This window comes from Apodemus sylvaticus, chromosome 20, assembly GCF_947179515.1.
Source record: "Apodemus sylvaticus chromosome 20, mApoSyl1.1, whole genome shotgun sequence".
NCBI classification, from domain to species: Eukaryota; Metazoa; Chordata; class Mammalia; order Rodentia; family Muridae; genus Apodemus; species Apodemus sylvaticus.
In genome coordinates this window covers 39,092,384-39,108,133 of record NC_067491.1, presented here as the reverse complement: position 1 = coordinate 39,108,133, position 15,750 = coordinate 39,092,384, and the positions used below count along the sequence as shown (strand labels likewise).

The following is a 15,750-nucleotide window of genomic DNA, read 5'->3' as shown; positions in this document are numbered from 1 at the left end:
CTGCACAGCCGAGGAAGCACAGGGCAGGCCTAGGCCAGGGTTACAGCAGGGCGTGAGGGAGCCTCTGCTAGGAAGGCCTGCAGGCCAGGCAGGCCCGCTGGTTCAGCAGAGCAGAGCAGAGCCATGATTGGAAGAGTGGTTTGGCTTACTCGAAGCCCCCTTCCCTTCCCACCACTCACTGGATAACTATTTTTGTCAACCTTTTTTTCCCTTTTGCTTAAGTAAGCTGATCTCAAATGTGAGAGAGAAGTGGGAAGAAAAGCCTTCTACAGCATGACACTTGCGTGTATACGGCTTTCTGTGTAGCTGTTGTAGCTGTTAGTGTAGTGTATAGCTCAGGCTGACAGTGTGTACTTGGATACTAGCAGGGTTGACCAGACTGGCCTACTCTGTGCTGTTAGCCCCATCTGCTGGATCATTTATGAAATAGTTTGCTCGCTTGGTATTTCTATTGGTTATAATCTATGCTGCTATTTGTCCAGAAAATAGAAGTGGAATTCACTATTCAATTCAAATTCATAATATAAATGTATTTCTGAAGTTACGTGAAAATTGTGGGGTTATACAGAATTAAACCTAACTCTTCTCACCCCGGTACTTTTACACCATTTTATCAGACATCAGAAAAAGTAAGAGGCTTTATTTGAAAGGAGTATGGGAGGCTTGTTTAGTGAAAACGATGGGAGCCCCAAGGGACCACCGCAGTTTTATAATCATGTCAGGGCTGATAGCTGATCTACTCAGTGATTGTCCTATCGCTGTGTGTGTGTGCCTTAGGTGAAGACAGGAAGACAGGGTCCAGGGGTGCATGCCCAGGTGAGCAGTGCTGGGCAAGTGGGTGGGCACGGCAGTGCTGTAGAGTGTGTGAGGAGACAGTCTGACTTTCATCTCGACTTTAAAGACCTAATTAATGGACGTCATACATTTAAACTTTTAGAGTCCATGCATTTAAAATCTTATAAACCAGTGACACTTGGAGGTTACCATGGTTCTTACAGCATTTCTTAGGGGGTACTACTGCTTTCTTGGTTTTAGCAAGCCTGTTGAACCAGAGCTACCATTACCCAATTATGTTTGCAGTAGATTTATACAGTAGGCTTGGAAACTTGTTTATTTCAGTGCTGAGATTAAACTCAGGATCTTAGGCATGCCAGGCAAGCACTCTCTACTAACCTGTACCCCTACCCCCCACCCCCAGAACAGTGAGTCGGTTTTCCCTTGGTAACATCTAGGCCCGTTGCCACGTCCCGCATTTTACACAGGGTCTCACGCTGCTTTCTTGTGTATTTGGTGGTGAGTGTTTGCTCAGCTTCCCTGTGCAGTTTCTGCTTCACATACCACTCCTCCGTGATAAGGGCCGTTTTATGCAGGGTACTGAGTTATGCTGGCTTCCTGATGAATAGGAAACAAGTGTGTGCTCTGCGGATCCTGGCTGGCAGAGTCCTTCCCTGAGTGGCACTACCTGGTTCCTTGTCAGGGGTGCTCCTGCAGTCAGCATCGGGCCTCTCTGGGGTCTGCTGGAAAGTATGCTAGCGAGCTCTCCCTCCTGTAGACCTCAGCCAGAGCAGCAGGCAGCAGGTCCTTTCCCTAGGACCACATCCCCAAGGGTAACCTAACAGGCAGAAGCAGCCCTTCCTCCTCCTTCAGCTTCTCAGATGTCTGAGCCTTAGCGCAGTCAGTAGCTGCTAGCGGAACCGACCTCACTTGTATTGGTCATCTTCCTCATTGTTGTGGCAGAGCATCTGACAGAAGCTGCTTGAGGAGGGAAGCGGTTGTTTGTGTGTGTGTTGTTGATTCACAGTGAGAATGCCATGCCCACCACGACTCTGAGCTGTAGCAGTAGAGCTCAAGGCCACGGGTCATACGGAAGCTGTAGAGACAGAGGCGAGTGACCTGTCCTGCCTCCCTCCTCTCCTTTTCCTTCAGTCCAGGACCCCAGACCATGGACTGGCGCTGTCCGCATTTAGGGTGGGTCTCTGCCTGAATCATCCTCGTCTAGAAACTCCTTCACACCACAACCGAAGGCTGGCTTCTGTAGTCATTCAACTCATACTAACATGACAGTGCTCACCACCACAGGAGGGACTTAGGGCCATCAGTAACTATATATTAATGACATCACTTAGACCACTGAGACAGGAAGCTCGGAGGATGGGCCTATAGCTGGTCAGAATACAGACTGACATATAAGGCTAAATGTATTGAATGAATGAGATTGACAGCTGTGAAATATCTGCTATAAGAAAACTCTGCCTTGTTTATCAAGGTGTTCACCATGTCAGGGGACATTGATCCTTGAAAATGTACACATATGTAGCATTCAATTGTATTTCTTTTTAAATTGTTTTCTTTCATTTCTTCACTGGTCTTTTCTCCAACCATATATGTGTTCTCTAGATATATTTGATGTAGTTGTTACTTCCCTGACATCCCTTCCTATTATAAGTAGATAAATAGTCAGTAAGTGGTTTTAGATTATTTCTAGGGAACCTTCAGCATTGTCTTTCTTCCCCCTTCCTTTTCCCCTCCCCATCAACCCTCTCCTGATACAAGGTCTCACTAAGCAGCTTTGGCTGACTTGGAATGTGCTGTGTACCAGGCTGACAGCCAACTCCCAGAGCTGCATGGCTCTGCCTCCTGAGCACTCGGTGCCACCAGGCCCGGCAGCTCTAGTCTTGTAAGATCCCAACTGTACTGAAAGTGTCCCATTGCCTAGTATCTTTTTCTGACTATTTCTACATGTGTCCAAGCTCATGTGCATAAAGATGTATCCCAGTGTTGTGCCTACCAACAGTATGTACTGCTTTGACTAACTGGATAAGTTTGTAGTCTGAGGGCATTAGGCCCAGGTATGGCGTAGGCTACCGTGTACATTTGTATAACTACCCACTTCACTGTTCACATACAGGTCTTCTAACAGAGATACCTAGAGCATGTCCTTATCATTGACATGAGATTATTTACTATTTGTTATTGTTCTTTTATTAACTATTGTGCTTATTGAAATTTACTAATCATAATAATTTGACAAAATAATGTTTTGTAAGTCTGTAGAAGAGAAGCTCACTCTGGCACAAGAAGACTTGATTTCAAACAGAAATCAAATTGGAAACCAAAATAAGTCAATTCAAGAACTGCAGGCCGCCAAGGCAACTTTGGAGCAGGACTCAGCAAAGAAAGAGGCGCTGCTAAAGGAGCGGAGTAAGGCGCTTGAGGATGCTCAGAGAGAAAAGGTACCTCCCTCCCTCTCCCCTCAGACTCCAGAGGAGCTCACACTGTGAGACCAGGTGCAGTCCTGGAGGTCCTGAGTCTCATCACTACTGCCCTGCGATATCTATACAGTTCTCTTACTGCTTTTGTGGTTTTATAACCATGTTTTTCACATCATAGAACTTTCTGTTATATTCAAAACTGGAATTTCCTTTAATTATAAAAATTGTGTTCTTAGGAGTGGCAATTGTGATGCTGGGATGGGATTCATGATTTCTGGCTCAAATAGATAGTTCTGACGTACAGCACTTAATTGTGTTTAGCTTGGACACATCTTGTTTTAGTGTCAACTCTAACTCTAGTAGATGACTTAATTTTATTTATTTATTTATTTATTTATTTATTTATGTATGTATGTATAAACTATAAATTAAAAAGTCTACTCAAAATAGAGAACCTTATATAAATGCAGTGATAGTAATAGAGGTTGTAAAAATGAATCTTTACATATTTAGTCTTAGTATTGACGTTATCAAGGTAAACCGGAAAGGAAGATGCTGAATCTGCTCTAGTTAACCTCAGTAGAGAGGCACAAGCAGGGTCATAAACACCAGCATTTAAATGTCAGCACACTAAGTTTCAAGAAAGTGGATGCTTTAAATTCATTTATAATTTCTCTACAGTCAGTGAAGGAAAAAGAACTAGTAACTGAAAAGTCTAAATTGGCAGAGATGGAGGAAATTAAATGTAGACAAGAAAAGGAAATCACTAAACTCAATGAAGAACTCAAGTCCCACAAACAAGAAAGCATAAAGGTAGGCTACTATCATATCTCTCCCTCCACCTGCTGTAATTTTGTCCTTCACATTTATGTGTATTAAATAAGAGAGACTGAGAAAGAACCCGCTGTGTGCTAGACAAATTATTCTACTGTTTTCGACAAATACTCTGGCCAGAGTGCTCTTTACTGCATGATCTCCACAGCCATATTGGAACCTACTTTAGTCTCTGATTGCTGAGTGCAGCACAGCAGCGACAGGTAAGTGTAGACTGAAGTGATGGAGTGGGACTCTGATGTAGACACTTCTGTTTGTAAGGAATCATTCACAAACATGTAAGACTTTAGATTTAATCGTATGGTTTAGTATTTTATCCCTTAGAAACAGACAGGGTGTTGGTTACAGAAGCTCTCTATGACATCCTTTGAAAAGTGTGCAGTTTCATAAGAAAGCTCAGGTGCTTTCTCTCGGGCTCCCTGATGTGTTTGTATCTCTGGGCATATGCACCATTTGCCTCAGTGTAATACTGTGTTTGATGACTAAATGATTACATGCTAAGTGAGCAAACTGGAAGAAAGCTGTTGAGCTAAGTTTTGGGAAAAGTAATTAAAATGCAGGCATGTAGAGCATCACGTCAGTGAAATTATTGGTGAGTAGAAAGGAAATATCCTGCATGTTAAGTTGTTTGAAATATTGAACTTACAGACTCCCTTATATATGGTGGTGTGAAAAGTTATATGAATTTCAGCTGATAAATGCCATATTGATTAAAAGTTCCCTTAGTGTGCTTTCTGTCTATCACATGCTGTGATAAAACACCATGAGCAAAAGCAACCTGGAGAGGAAAGGGTTTGTTTCATTTTGTAATTCTCAGATCACATAACTACCACTGAGGAAAGTCAAGGCAGGAGCGCGAGGTGGGAACCTGGCAGCAGGAACGGAAGCAGAGACCATGGAGAAGTGCTGTGTGGTACTCAGCCTGCTTTCTTACAGCACCTAGGAGCACTAGGCCAGGGTGGTACCTCAGTCAGATGGGCACGCCCATGTCAGTCAGGCCACCTGGTGGAAACATTTTCTTCACTGAAATTCCTTCCTCTCTTGTGTTGAGTTAACAGAAAATTAGCCTGTTATGGGAATGATTTCTTTCTGGTTCTTTTCAACAGGAAGTAACGAATCTCAAGGATGCCAAGCAACTTTTGATTCAACAGAAATTAGAACTTCAAGGCAAAGTGGATTCACTGAAGGCAGTTCTTGAGCAGGAGAAGGAGAGTCAGCAGCTGATGCGAGAGCAAGTGAAGAAGGAGGAAGAGAAGCGGAAGGAAGAGTTTTCTGAGAAGGAAGCGAAGCTGGTCAGTGGGTTCACCTATTGCAGGAATGTGCTTTACAGTAGAGCTTGGAATCCCTGCAGTAAGATCCTCCTTCTGAGAGGCATGCGTGGGAAGGATGAAAGCTGGCAAGAGACACTTTAGGTGGGAATTACAATTCCTGAAGCCTGCTTCTCCTTCCCTGCATTGTGTCTGCCTCCTAGGAAGCACCTGGCTTGCCCTTACTGAACTGACTCCGATATCACCAGATAGCTTTGCAGAACGTTGTAGTCAATATGGGGGTTTGCGTTATAGCTCTGGTGGTTGTGAAGAGGAGGGAGGGGCACTGAGGCAGGAGAGCCTAGCTTTGTTGACAGGATGTCTTATTCCTCGTACTATGTGCGTCTTCCCCCGTCTTGGCACATAGGAGAATCTCAAGTTGTGTCACTTTATCGGTGTCTGCTGAGAACCTTGCAGACCCTCATTTCCGCATCATGGCGTTTGAGCAAGCATATTTAAATTACACATTTGATTTGAGAATCAGTATTTTAATGTATGAGAAAAAATGTTCTCCTGCCTCCTTTCCAGAAGAAGCAATATGATTTATATCTTTGGTGTTTTAACTTCAATGAGTAGAAGTATTATTTTGTACTTCTTATATAATAGTTTCTCCTTCCCTATTTTTTCTCAGCATTCTGAAATAAAAGAAAAGGAAGCAGGAATGAAGAAACATGAAGAAAACGAGGCTAAGCTTACCATGCAGGTCACAACATTAAATGAAAATTTGGGTACTGTGAAGAAGGAATGGCAGTCTAGTCAGCGGAGAGTTGGTGAGCTTGAGAAGCAAACGGATGACTTACGGGGTGAAATTGCTGTCTTAGAAGCAACGGTTCAGAATAATCAAGACGAAAGAAGAGCACTCCTAGAGAGGTGATTGATGTCTGAGTAATTAGTACTTGCAGGGCATGGTGTTGGTGGTAGTGGAGGCCCATCTTTAATTCCAGTCCTCAGGAGGCAGAGGCACATGGATCTCTGAGTTCGAGGTCCCCCCTGGTCAACAGAGTGAATTCCAGGACAGCCAGGGCTACACAGAAAAAAAACCCTGCCTTGAAAAAAGTCAAGAGAGAGAGGAGTGAGAAGGAAGAAGAAGAGGGAGAGAGAAATAGTTTGTATCTATTATAAATAGTAGGAATATTGTCATTCCTTTTCCCACAAAAGAAAGGAAGGAAGAAAAATAGTTTGTATCTATTATAAATAATATGAATATTGCCATTCTACCTTTTCCCATTAGACTAAAAATTGAGGGAAGTGTGTGACCCTACAATTATGCAGGCAGACACTAAGGAAATCAGACTTGAAAAGAAATTAAATAGCTGAGCTTTATGTATTATGTATAAAATTACCAAAGTATTCCATTACATCTATCCAGAAAGGTCTTTAATAATTTCTTAAATATTAATGTTGACTTTGAAATCTATTTTGTAAGATGTCTTAAAGGAGAAGGTGAAATAGAAAAGCTTCAGACCAAAGTCCTAGAGCTGCAAAGAAAGCTGGATAACACAACTGCAGCTGTGCAGGAGCTGGGCAGAGAAAACCAGTCCCTCCAGGTAAGGCAGGCTCCTGGTGATTCCAGTACTTCCCTATGCTCCAGTTTCTCTTTCAGTGAAAAGATACTTTTACCTTTAGGAAACACCTTCAGGGTTAGGGATGTACATCTCAGTGGTAGAGAACTTCCCTATCCATATGCAAGGATCTGGGTTCCTTCTCCGGTACTGTATGACACAGAGAAAACCAAAAGGACAGTAAAACCCATGCTCAATAAATGTTTTCAGATAAATACTGTTTTGCCAAAGACTAGCCTCTGCCTGGTAAAGGGTTCTGAGAGAAGGGGAAAATGAATGACTTGAGCCAAATTGTGGGTCCAAGCTGACAGCCTATGTTGTGCTCAAGATGGCTTCCTAGACAGCTCTCCATAGACAGCTCTTGACTCTATAGTCTCCTTGAGACAACTCTCTTGATACAGCTAGCTTTCTGCTCCAGAGAGCACTCTCTTCTTGAGACAGCTCTTTTGGCTAGTAAAAATTTTAAAAGTTCTCTGGATAGCTTTCCGACCAGAGTCAGAAAAGCTGTTACAAAAATATTTGGATTGTCCACCAAGTTAGAAATCCTGTTAGAAAAATTCTAGAAGTAATTCTTGGGTTTTTCAATCGCAACCAGAAAGCCAGAAAACATTCTAAAAGAGCTGGGTTAGCTCTTCAAGCAGTTCTCTCTGGATAGCTGCTAGAAAACATGGAGTGTAATAAATAAATAAATAAGATCCAGACAGCTCAGCTCTCAATAGGAAAACAAAAAACAAAAAAATACCAAAAATCCCTGTTCTTCTCTGCTAGCCCATCTCATGCAGACCAAAAGCCCAGTCTTTATTTATATATCAATGGCTCAGCAGTTAAGACCACTGGCTGTTCTTCCAGAGGTTCTGAGTTCAATTCCCAGCAACCACATGGTGGCTCACAACCATCTGTAATGGGATCCACTGTCCTCTTCTGGTGTGTCTGAAGACAGAGTACTCATATACATAAAATAAATAAATTAATTTAAAAAATTTCAATCTTCTATTCCAAGTTCCCTCTTGACCATCCTACAAATCAGCATTCTATGACTTTACATGTTTTTAACATTACAGAAGAATTCAGAAATCTGCCTGTCTTTGTAAATCTATCTGGGTGGGACCTTGCCCTTTGATCCCGACTCCCTCAATCTCTTTATCTCCTCCTTTAGTGTCTGACAGGCTGGCTTACAGTGCAGCTGCCTCTGTTATTTTAGATCCATGAAGATCGTTATAAAATTCATATTGCATCCTTAATATTTTGCATAGTTGAGAAATTACATATTTTTGAACTCATGTTTTTAGAGTTCTCTCCCACAACCTTGAGGGCTGTCCTGGAGATCTCGGTGTTTACATTTTACTGAGACATTAGCTACACCCTCAACTCCTGGACTCATGCTGTCTTTGATTATCGTGGAGTGAGTAGCCTTGGCAGAGAAGACATTTTTTTTAAGGGAAGAGCACGGAAATACGTACATTATTATACAAAGAAGCCTTATTCCCATAGTAACCATCAACACTCATAGAAGGCCCTGCTTTGGTGGCTCTGCTCCAGGTACAAGAACCATGTCATTCTCTCCCTCACATGACCATGCATAGCTGGGCAACTGTCCTTGTAGAGATATTTTATGGGTAATTATGTGAAAGATAAAAAGGTAGTTGTTTCAGAGACCTCTTGTTTGGGAGAGATATCATTCTAGGTTTGTCACAGAGAAAGACATTTTAAAAATTCAGAAACACAAAGGAATAAATAAATAAGTTGGTAGGTATTTAAAGAAATAATCTGAGCCAGGCACGGTGGTACAGATCTTTAAATCTAACTCTACAACGGAACAGGCAGGGCGATCACTTCAGGTGGGAAGTCATTCCTGGACTACCAATAAAGCCATTGTCTCAAGCAGGCAGGGTGTGGAGGGAGGAGAGCTAGCGGGGCAGCGGAGCCAGCAAAAGCAAAAGTGAACAGAAAGTGAGGTGATTTAGGTATGTTCTCAGTCGTGAGGAAAAATTTGCTGCTATAAATTTGTTGTGATAGAACAAATGTAAAATTGCCACAAGCTTCAAAGTTGCCAGAATTTTGTAATTGCCAATGCCTCTGAAGAATAAAAGATTATTTAATTTTGTTTTGTCATTCAGATTCATGAATGTAGCTATTCTGACAACTGGAATAGTATTTCTAACTTTAATTTTTTGATTCATATAGCATAATATCAAAGTTGTATAAATACCTGCAACAAATAATTGGTTCATCATTCTATGAAATGTTATATAGTCTAATGTATCAAACCTTTTTAAAAACAGATCAAACACACGCAAGCATTGAACAGAAAGTGGGCGGAAGACAATGAAGTCCAGAACTGCATGGCCTGTGGAAAATGCTTCTCAGTCACCGTGCGGCGGGTGAGCGACCCCGAGCTGGGCTGTGCCCAGAGCTGTGCCGTGGCTCCTTCACACCAGTCCATGCAGGCTGGACTCTGGTCATCTTATGTGTTTGAAGTTTAGTTTTTAATTCAGTCACTTTTTTTGTACTGACTATTCGTGGAGCAGTTGTTTTCTGAAGTAGTGTGTAGATAGTCAACGTGTGTGTTTTAATTATATGTGAATTCTTTTAAAGGAGCAAAAGCAGAGCAGTGTAAAGAAATGTCCTGTAGATGAGTCCATTAGGGTTAAATTCCAAGTGCAGACAGTGCTCCTGGGGCTTTTGGAGAATAGGACGAGTTTCCTTTGGTGGAAGCACTTTAATGCTTTAAAAGAAGGGCTTCCTACAGCTCTCTTGGGAATTCTAGGATAGAAGCAAAGTCCATCTGAAAGTTCCTGTAGTGTTTGATCAGCTCATGGTTAAAGGACACGGGGTAAACTCAAATACTCAGAGGCATCACCAGACCCTCATCCTGTGCTTTGCAGCAGTCATGTAGCTTTAGAAAGCTGGTGCTGTCGCATCTGTGGTTGAAACCATTTAATTTTTGTCTTGCCAGCATCACTGCCGACAGTGTGGGAATATCTTCTGTGCCGAGTGCTCAGCCAAAAACGCCTTAACTCCTTCCTCGAAGAAGCCTGTTCGTGTCTGTGATGCATGTTTCAATGATTTGCAAGGATAACGGATTATCACAGCTACAAAGTAGTATCACACTAATATTAGACTTTTAATAAATTGATTTGGACTCTGGTTGCATACTAGGCCAAATTGGAATTCGTATATTTTGGAATGTATCAGTATCAAGTAAAACTCTTCTATTTTTGTGAGACTTGGGTTCATCTTTAATTACTTTTTTCCATTATACCCCTAAAACAGCTTTCATGCCAAGGTCAGAATTAGCCAATGAAATGTAAATAATCTTTGGACAGAAAATAGCAATGTATTTTTTTAAATATAATTTAATTATTCACAAATGATGACTAAAGTTCCTTAGCTTCTTTCTCAGATTATATGTACAGAATGTCTGGATGGTTCCTCTCACTTGTGGTTTTGTTGCACAATAACACAGTGATTCTATTCTCTGGGTGGAGTCATGCACAGGAATGTAACACTATCTGTTTTTCTCCTGTATAGGTCTGTAGCTCAATTATGTTGTTGTGTTGTACATATTCCTTGAGTGTTTTAAATGCGGTGTATGCTAAATGATGTGTTAACATGAATTTGAGTGTGGGTTTTGTTTGGGCAATATTGATTAAATTCTCAAGTAGACTTGATGAACTCCTATGTAAAATTTATGATACTTCTGGGATTGTATTTATGAAATGAGTTAGTTGCATTTCTCTATCTTATTTTAGATACCCACACACTGTCCCCTAAAAAATTGTTTGTAAGGTCCCCTCCTGAGCTGGAGGGTGAGTTTCTGGAATGGTAGAACCGTGTGGTGGCCTGGTCCTGTTTTTTGTCCGCTGGTGGAAACTTTCTGAAGTGATCTCACAGCACAGCCTCACTCCCTTCTTTCAGCATCTTTAGGAAGTTTGCTTTCTGATCTCCATAAGTGTAGCTCAGCCTCACTGTAATTGTGCTTGCAGTTTAGCCTTTTTTAAAGATAAGAACTAATACTGCTAGTCGTGTCTGTGAAGATAAAATCAAATGGTAAGGAAATAGTAAAATTCTTCTTTATACTTTCTCTAACATAATAGGAAAGAATACATTGACAGAAAGCTGGTTTCATGACTCTGATGAGGGGTCCATATTACCTGGGGATCTTTTAACTTTGAAAAATAGTGCTATGAGATTACACAACTGCAACAGAACAGAGTCCGTACGGCCCCAATCCTCCATATGCCTAGGCGCTCCTAAATTATGATTAAAAACAAAACACAGTTGCTTGACCCCTTAAAGGTCATTTGTTTGCCAACTGATAAACTTGTTATTGGAAAAGCATCTGAAGACTGAACTTACTACATACTAGTTTTTAAATAACCTTTCTGAAGAAGAAATATAAAGTTACACATTGAATCATTGCAGTCATTTAATAATAATAGCAGAGAAAGATAAGAGCTAATATTTCATTTGCAAGAAACACTTTATATTACACACTGCTTTCAGGAGGATCCTGGAATCTTCATGTTTTATGACATACAACATACACAAACAACAAGAGACTGACATGTAATTTTTAATTATTTAGCAAAGATAAACCCTGCTTTCACACTGATTATATCCCAGGACTTGGATAAATATATATCCTTGAGCTTATATACTGAAGTGATACAATGGCTCTATATTAAAAATAATAGTTGGGTAATACAGACTAAGATGTTTATGCATTTTATACAATTGTGAATCCTTCCAGCTCATCCTAATTCTATATTTTTGGTTTTTGCATATAAATACTTTGAAGTATATTAAAAATGCAGATATTCACAACACTGCTTTGTGAAAATTCTGGATTAAAATATTTGTTCATTTCATCCTTTAATTGAAGACACTGAAGACTTTCTTTTTCAGCATCCCCACTTCACAAAAATTAGAAGTGGCAACGAAGAAAACTGTACTTGCTTATGGTAGTTTTCTTGTGTCATAGGTCCCGAATAATGTCTCTGTCACACGCCACTGTACTGATGACACAGCGAAGCCAAACAAACCATTGTTCCTCTCAACTATTACCAATTCAGTATGGACTAGATACAGAAATTTAAGATTTTTTTTCCGTTTAATTAAAAAGTCTTGTGAGTTCTTTCTGGCTGTACATTTAGATGTTTGCTAGTAGTATGGTATCTTCAGTGGGTCGGAGCTGCCACACGCAGAGTCCAGTTCTTGGCTATCATGCAAAATTGGCAAACTGCAAACCCTAGCACAGAAATGGGTGTTAAAATCGGGTTGAGCTGGGTTTGTGTACAATAAACTGTATGTATACAATATCTGTAATAGCAGGTAAAGCTGCTGATATAGGACTTATTTGTTTTGAAGAAAGGAAAGAAGGGAACAAACACAAAAACCTCAGTGCAGTGTACAAATAAACATTTTGTTCAACTACCTCTTAAAGTGGAATTAGCTAGTTTAATAGTTTCCTTATAGTAATATTAAATAGCAACTGCCAAATTTATGTTCCCATGCCTCTTAAAAGATCTTCAAGATTACTTTCTATAGTTCCAAGGTCTTCATGGTACTTTTTTACTCTCTCTTGCATTTGCATAAGATGCTTAGCCCCTAGGTGGAAGGCAAATGACAGCCGTATATTTTGATATTTGTGACCTGATTAATTATAGCAGTTTTTTTTAATGCACTTTGGCTATAAAAACCATGGATAACTTGATCTATAAGATTTAAATGTGCCATCAATTTAGTATTCCTAGACATGAGCTTGATGAATGATCTTCTATAATTGTAATGTGCCACATTTTTCCGTGTCTTAATTGCCCTTTGCCTGGATTTCAATGATCAAATTGTGACTGTTGCACATGTGAATACTGTGTATAAACTTCCTGAATTTATGTAAAGTTATATAATATAGAATAAAGAAACCCCACTGTGTTCTTTCTGTAAGAAGTAATGAACTTACTGTAACACGGTCCAGCCACAGGTCTGACATTTTACGCCTCTCTGAATTGGATCATACATCCATAGTCTCTGTACATACTTTTGCATGAGTATTTTCTCCTTCAGTTTTTGGGTTCATTATTTATATTGTGTTTACTACTTGTGATCATGTAGTTGTGCCTTATTTTGTGAAAGAGTTTAGCTCAGTAAATACTGTAATTTCTAATCCCAGTGACTAGAAAGTTACCGACTATAAATAAATATAACTGGTAAATTATAAGACAGCATTTAAATCTGTATAAAGAACAATGGAAGGATCCTTATTGAATTGCCACCTCTGTTTTTTAATATGTCAAAGATGATATTAAAGACCATTTCTTTCTAGTAGCTGTTATCCGATGACTATGATTGTTTTGCTTGCTTTAAAAGAGAACATGCTATTAGCTATTTTTTTTTAATTCACCAAATATTAGGACTTTGCCCTTGGATACAATAGTGGTCACATTTTAATGTTATAATACCTTAACATAGTATTTAAGTTTCTGATCCCAAGGGAATTGATTAATGCCATTTTGGTTGAGATGGTCCCTCTTCATCATTCAAACTAAGTTTATAGAAAATGAACAAAACTAAAAAGAAATATTAAAAAATATAATCAATCTGTCCTTTTATTGTGTATATACATTTAATACCCACTTGGCCATTTAAAGATACTTTTGTGAAGATCCAATACTCAAATGGTTTTTGTTACCTTTTTCCTATATGCTATTGTTCCAGAATGGATTCTTTATTTCCCTGTTTAACTCAAATGTTCATTAAACTTTGAGGAATTTAATATGCACATTCTTAAGCATGTGATATATAGTAGATGCCATTTTGTGTTCTGTGTGTATAGAAATCATATTTCTAGGTGACCTGTCCTAGAGCTATTTGTATTTTTCCTCCTAATTTTTATGCTAAGATTTCCCTTAACAATATTCACAGAGAAGACTAGTTCTTATGCATATAAATATGTGATTTCTGGGCTAAAGGAATCTAGAAAGTTACCTCATCTAGTTTATTACTAAAACTCCCTGAAAAAATGGACATCAAACTTGCTTCTTAAGATCAATTTATATAGCCTGAAATATCTTCATAAACCTTACCTTGTAAAAATCTATTTAGCCTTTTTTGGACATAATTACTTTTAGTTCTATGCAGATGTCATCGTTAGGAATTCACCAGATATGTGTTCTTTGCTCTGTGTTCCCTGGTTTTTTTCTCCTGTTTAGTTTTTAAGCTAGCATGGGAATTAATGGGTTTCACTGTGGTGTATGGTTTCACATGTCTTTATTCTTCCCCATCATTTCACTCCCATTCGCCTGCTTCCTCTAACAGGCTGCTGCTGCCTCTGCGTAGCTCTCGTCCCCGTCCCCTGGAGACTGCGGCCCACTGGGTAGGGCCTGGGCCTTGCAGAGCAGCCTTCCTGCTGCTCCTGGCCCAGGGGAGTCACTGCACACAGCTCCCTCAAGCTTACAGACTCCATCCCCTACTTCAGCTCAGGTAAATAAACCAACTAAGGCTCTGGCTGTCTTAGGCAAATTTGATAAATGTGTTATTTCCACTGTGTAAATTACAAGAGGTGTCATGCCTGAAATTGAAATTTGTAGACCTTCATTGGTATATTCTGACCCTAAGGCCATTTCCTTGAATGAAATTAATAGTATGTTCCTTCATGAGGAATATATTGGTTTAAGTTGATTTTCTTGATAATTCTAGTGAAGTTTTAAATACTGTCAGCTGCAATTAAGTGACTGACGTGTTAACACTTGTATGCAATCAAATCCAGAAAATAATTTTCTGACAAACATCATCCTTCAAACCATGAAGCCAAGACAACACACCTCACTGTTGGAACTCTCATGGCAAAGTGCTACCCGGTGAATGGAAAATAAATACTTATTTCAAGTAAAAAATACCTAAGATAATTAAACTGACTTAGAGAATAGGAATTTTAAAACTGATACCAAAATATAAACATTTACTTCTTGATGTTCTCAAGGAAATGAAACCTAGTATCAAACACCACCATTTTGTTTGAGATAGGACTATAAAGCAAGCAATTTACGAGTGACACAGGAAAGCCTGAGTGTCTGTGTTCAGAGTGAGATGCCCCTTCTGGAGCGCCCTTCACCTTTCACCCTTTGCAGGCGTAGCACCCACTCAGGCCTCTACAGGTTATACAGTCTTTCTATATTTGATAATATTCAAAGAACCTCAGCAAGGCTATTTCTTGGTCTCAGCAAGTCCTGAACAGAAACAGCAAATGACATACTGCTGACTCTCTTCAGGGTCAATGCTGCCTTAAGATTGTAAATCACTGATAAACGGATATTGGCCGAGAAGCTTGGAATACCCAAGACACAATTCACATATCAAATGATGCCCAAGAAGAAGGAAGGAGTGGCCCCTGGTCCTGAAAAGGTTCAGTGCAGCAGTGTAGGGGAATACCAGGACAGGAAAGTGGGAAGGGGTAGATGGGGAAATGGGGAGGGGAGAGGGCTTATGGGACTTTCAGGGAGGGGGAATCCAGGAAAGGGAAAATCACTTGAAATGTAAATAAAAATATATCAAATAAAAACAAGATTGTAAATTTACCTCAGAACTAACTGATGTAGGTTGGCCTCTGTTTCTGGATCAAAATGAATTTGAGACTTCTTACTAGCAGGAACTGTTCCTGCATTACAGGTGATACTGGCAGTATTCCAGACCTCACAACTACCTCAGTCTACAGGAAAGTCATCTGATGTGAGATCAGGAACCCAGGTTCTCTGGGATGAGATGATTTAAATCCTGGGAAAATGATTTGGCTGTTTTTACTCATGAGTCTCCTGTGGCAAGTGGGGTGTCAACACA

General features: G+C 40.0%; 1 protein-coding gene across 1 annotated transcript in view; it reads left to right on the top strand.

The window, feature by feature from the left end:
• Eea1 (early endosome antigen 1) overlaps positions 1–12,856 on the top strand; it is a 110,369-nt gene extending 97,513 nt beyond the window's left edge. Inside the window, exons 23-29 of the mRNA XM_052164900.1 lie at positions 3,048–3,233; positions 3,894–4,025; positions 5,153–5,338; positions 5,985–6,223; positions 6,780–6,900; positions 9,198–9,296; positions 9,872–12,856. Of these exons, the coding sequence (XP_052020860.1) occupies positions 3,048–3,233; positions 3,894–4,025; positions 5,153–5,338; positions 5,985–6,223; positions 6,780–6,900; positions 9,198–9,296; positions 9,872–9,994 (1,086 nt within the window). The 3' untranslated portion in view covers positions 9,995–12,856. The remainder of the gene's footprint in view (positions 1–3,047; positions 3,234–3,893; positions 4,026–5,152; positions 5,339–5,984; positions 6,224–6,779; positions 6,901–9,197; positions 9,297–9,871) is intronic.
• Positions 12,857–15,750: the final 2,894 nt, after the last annotated feature.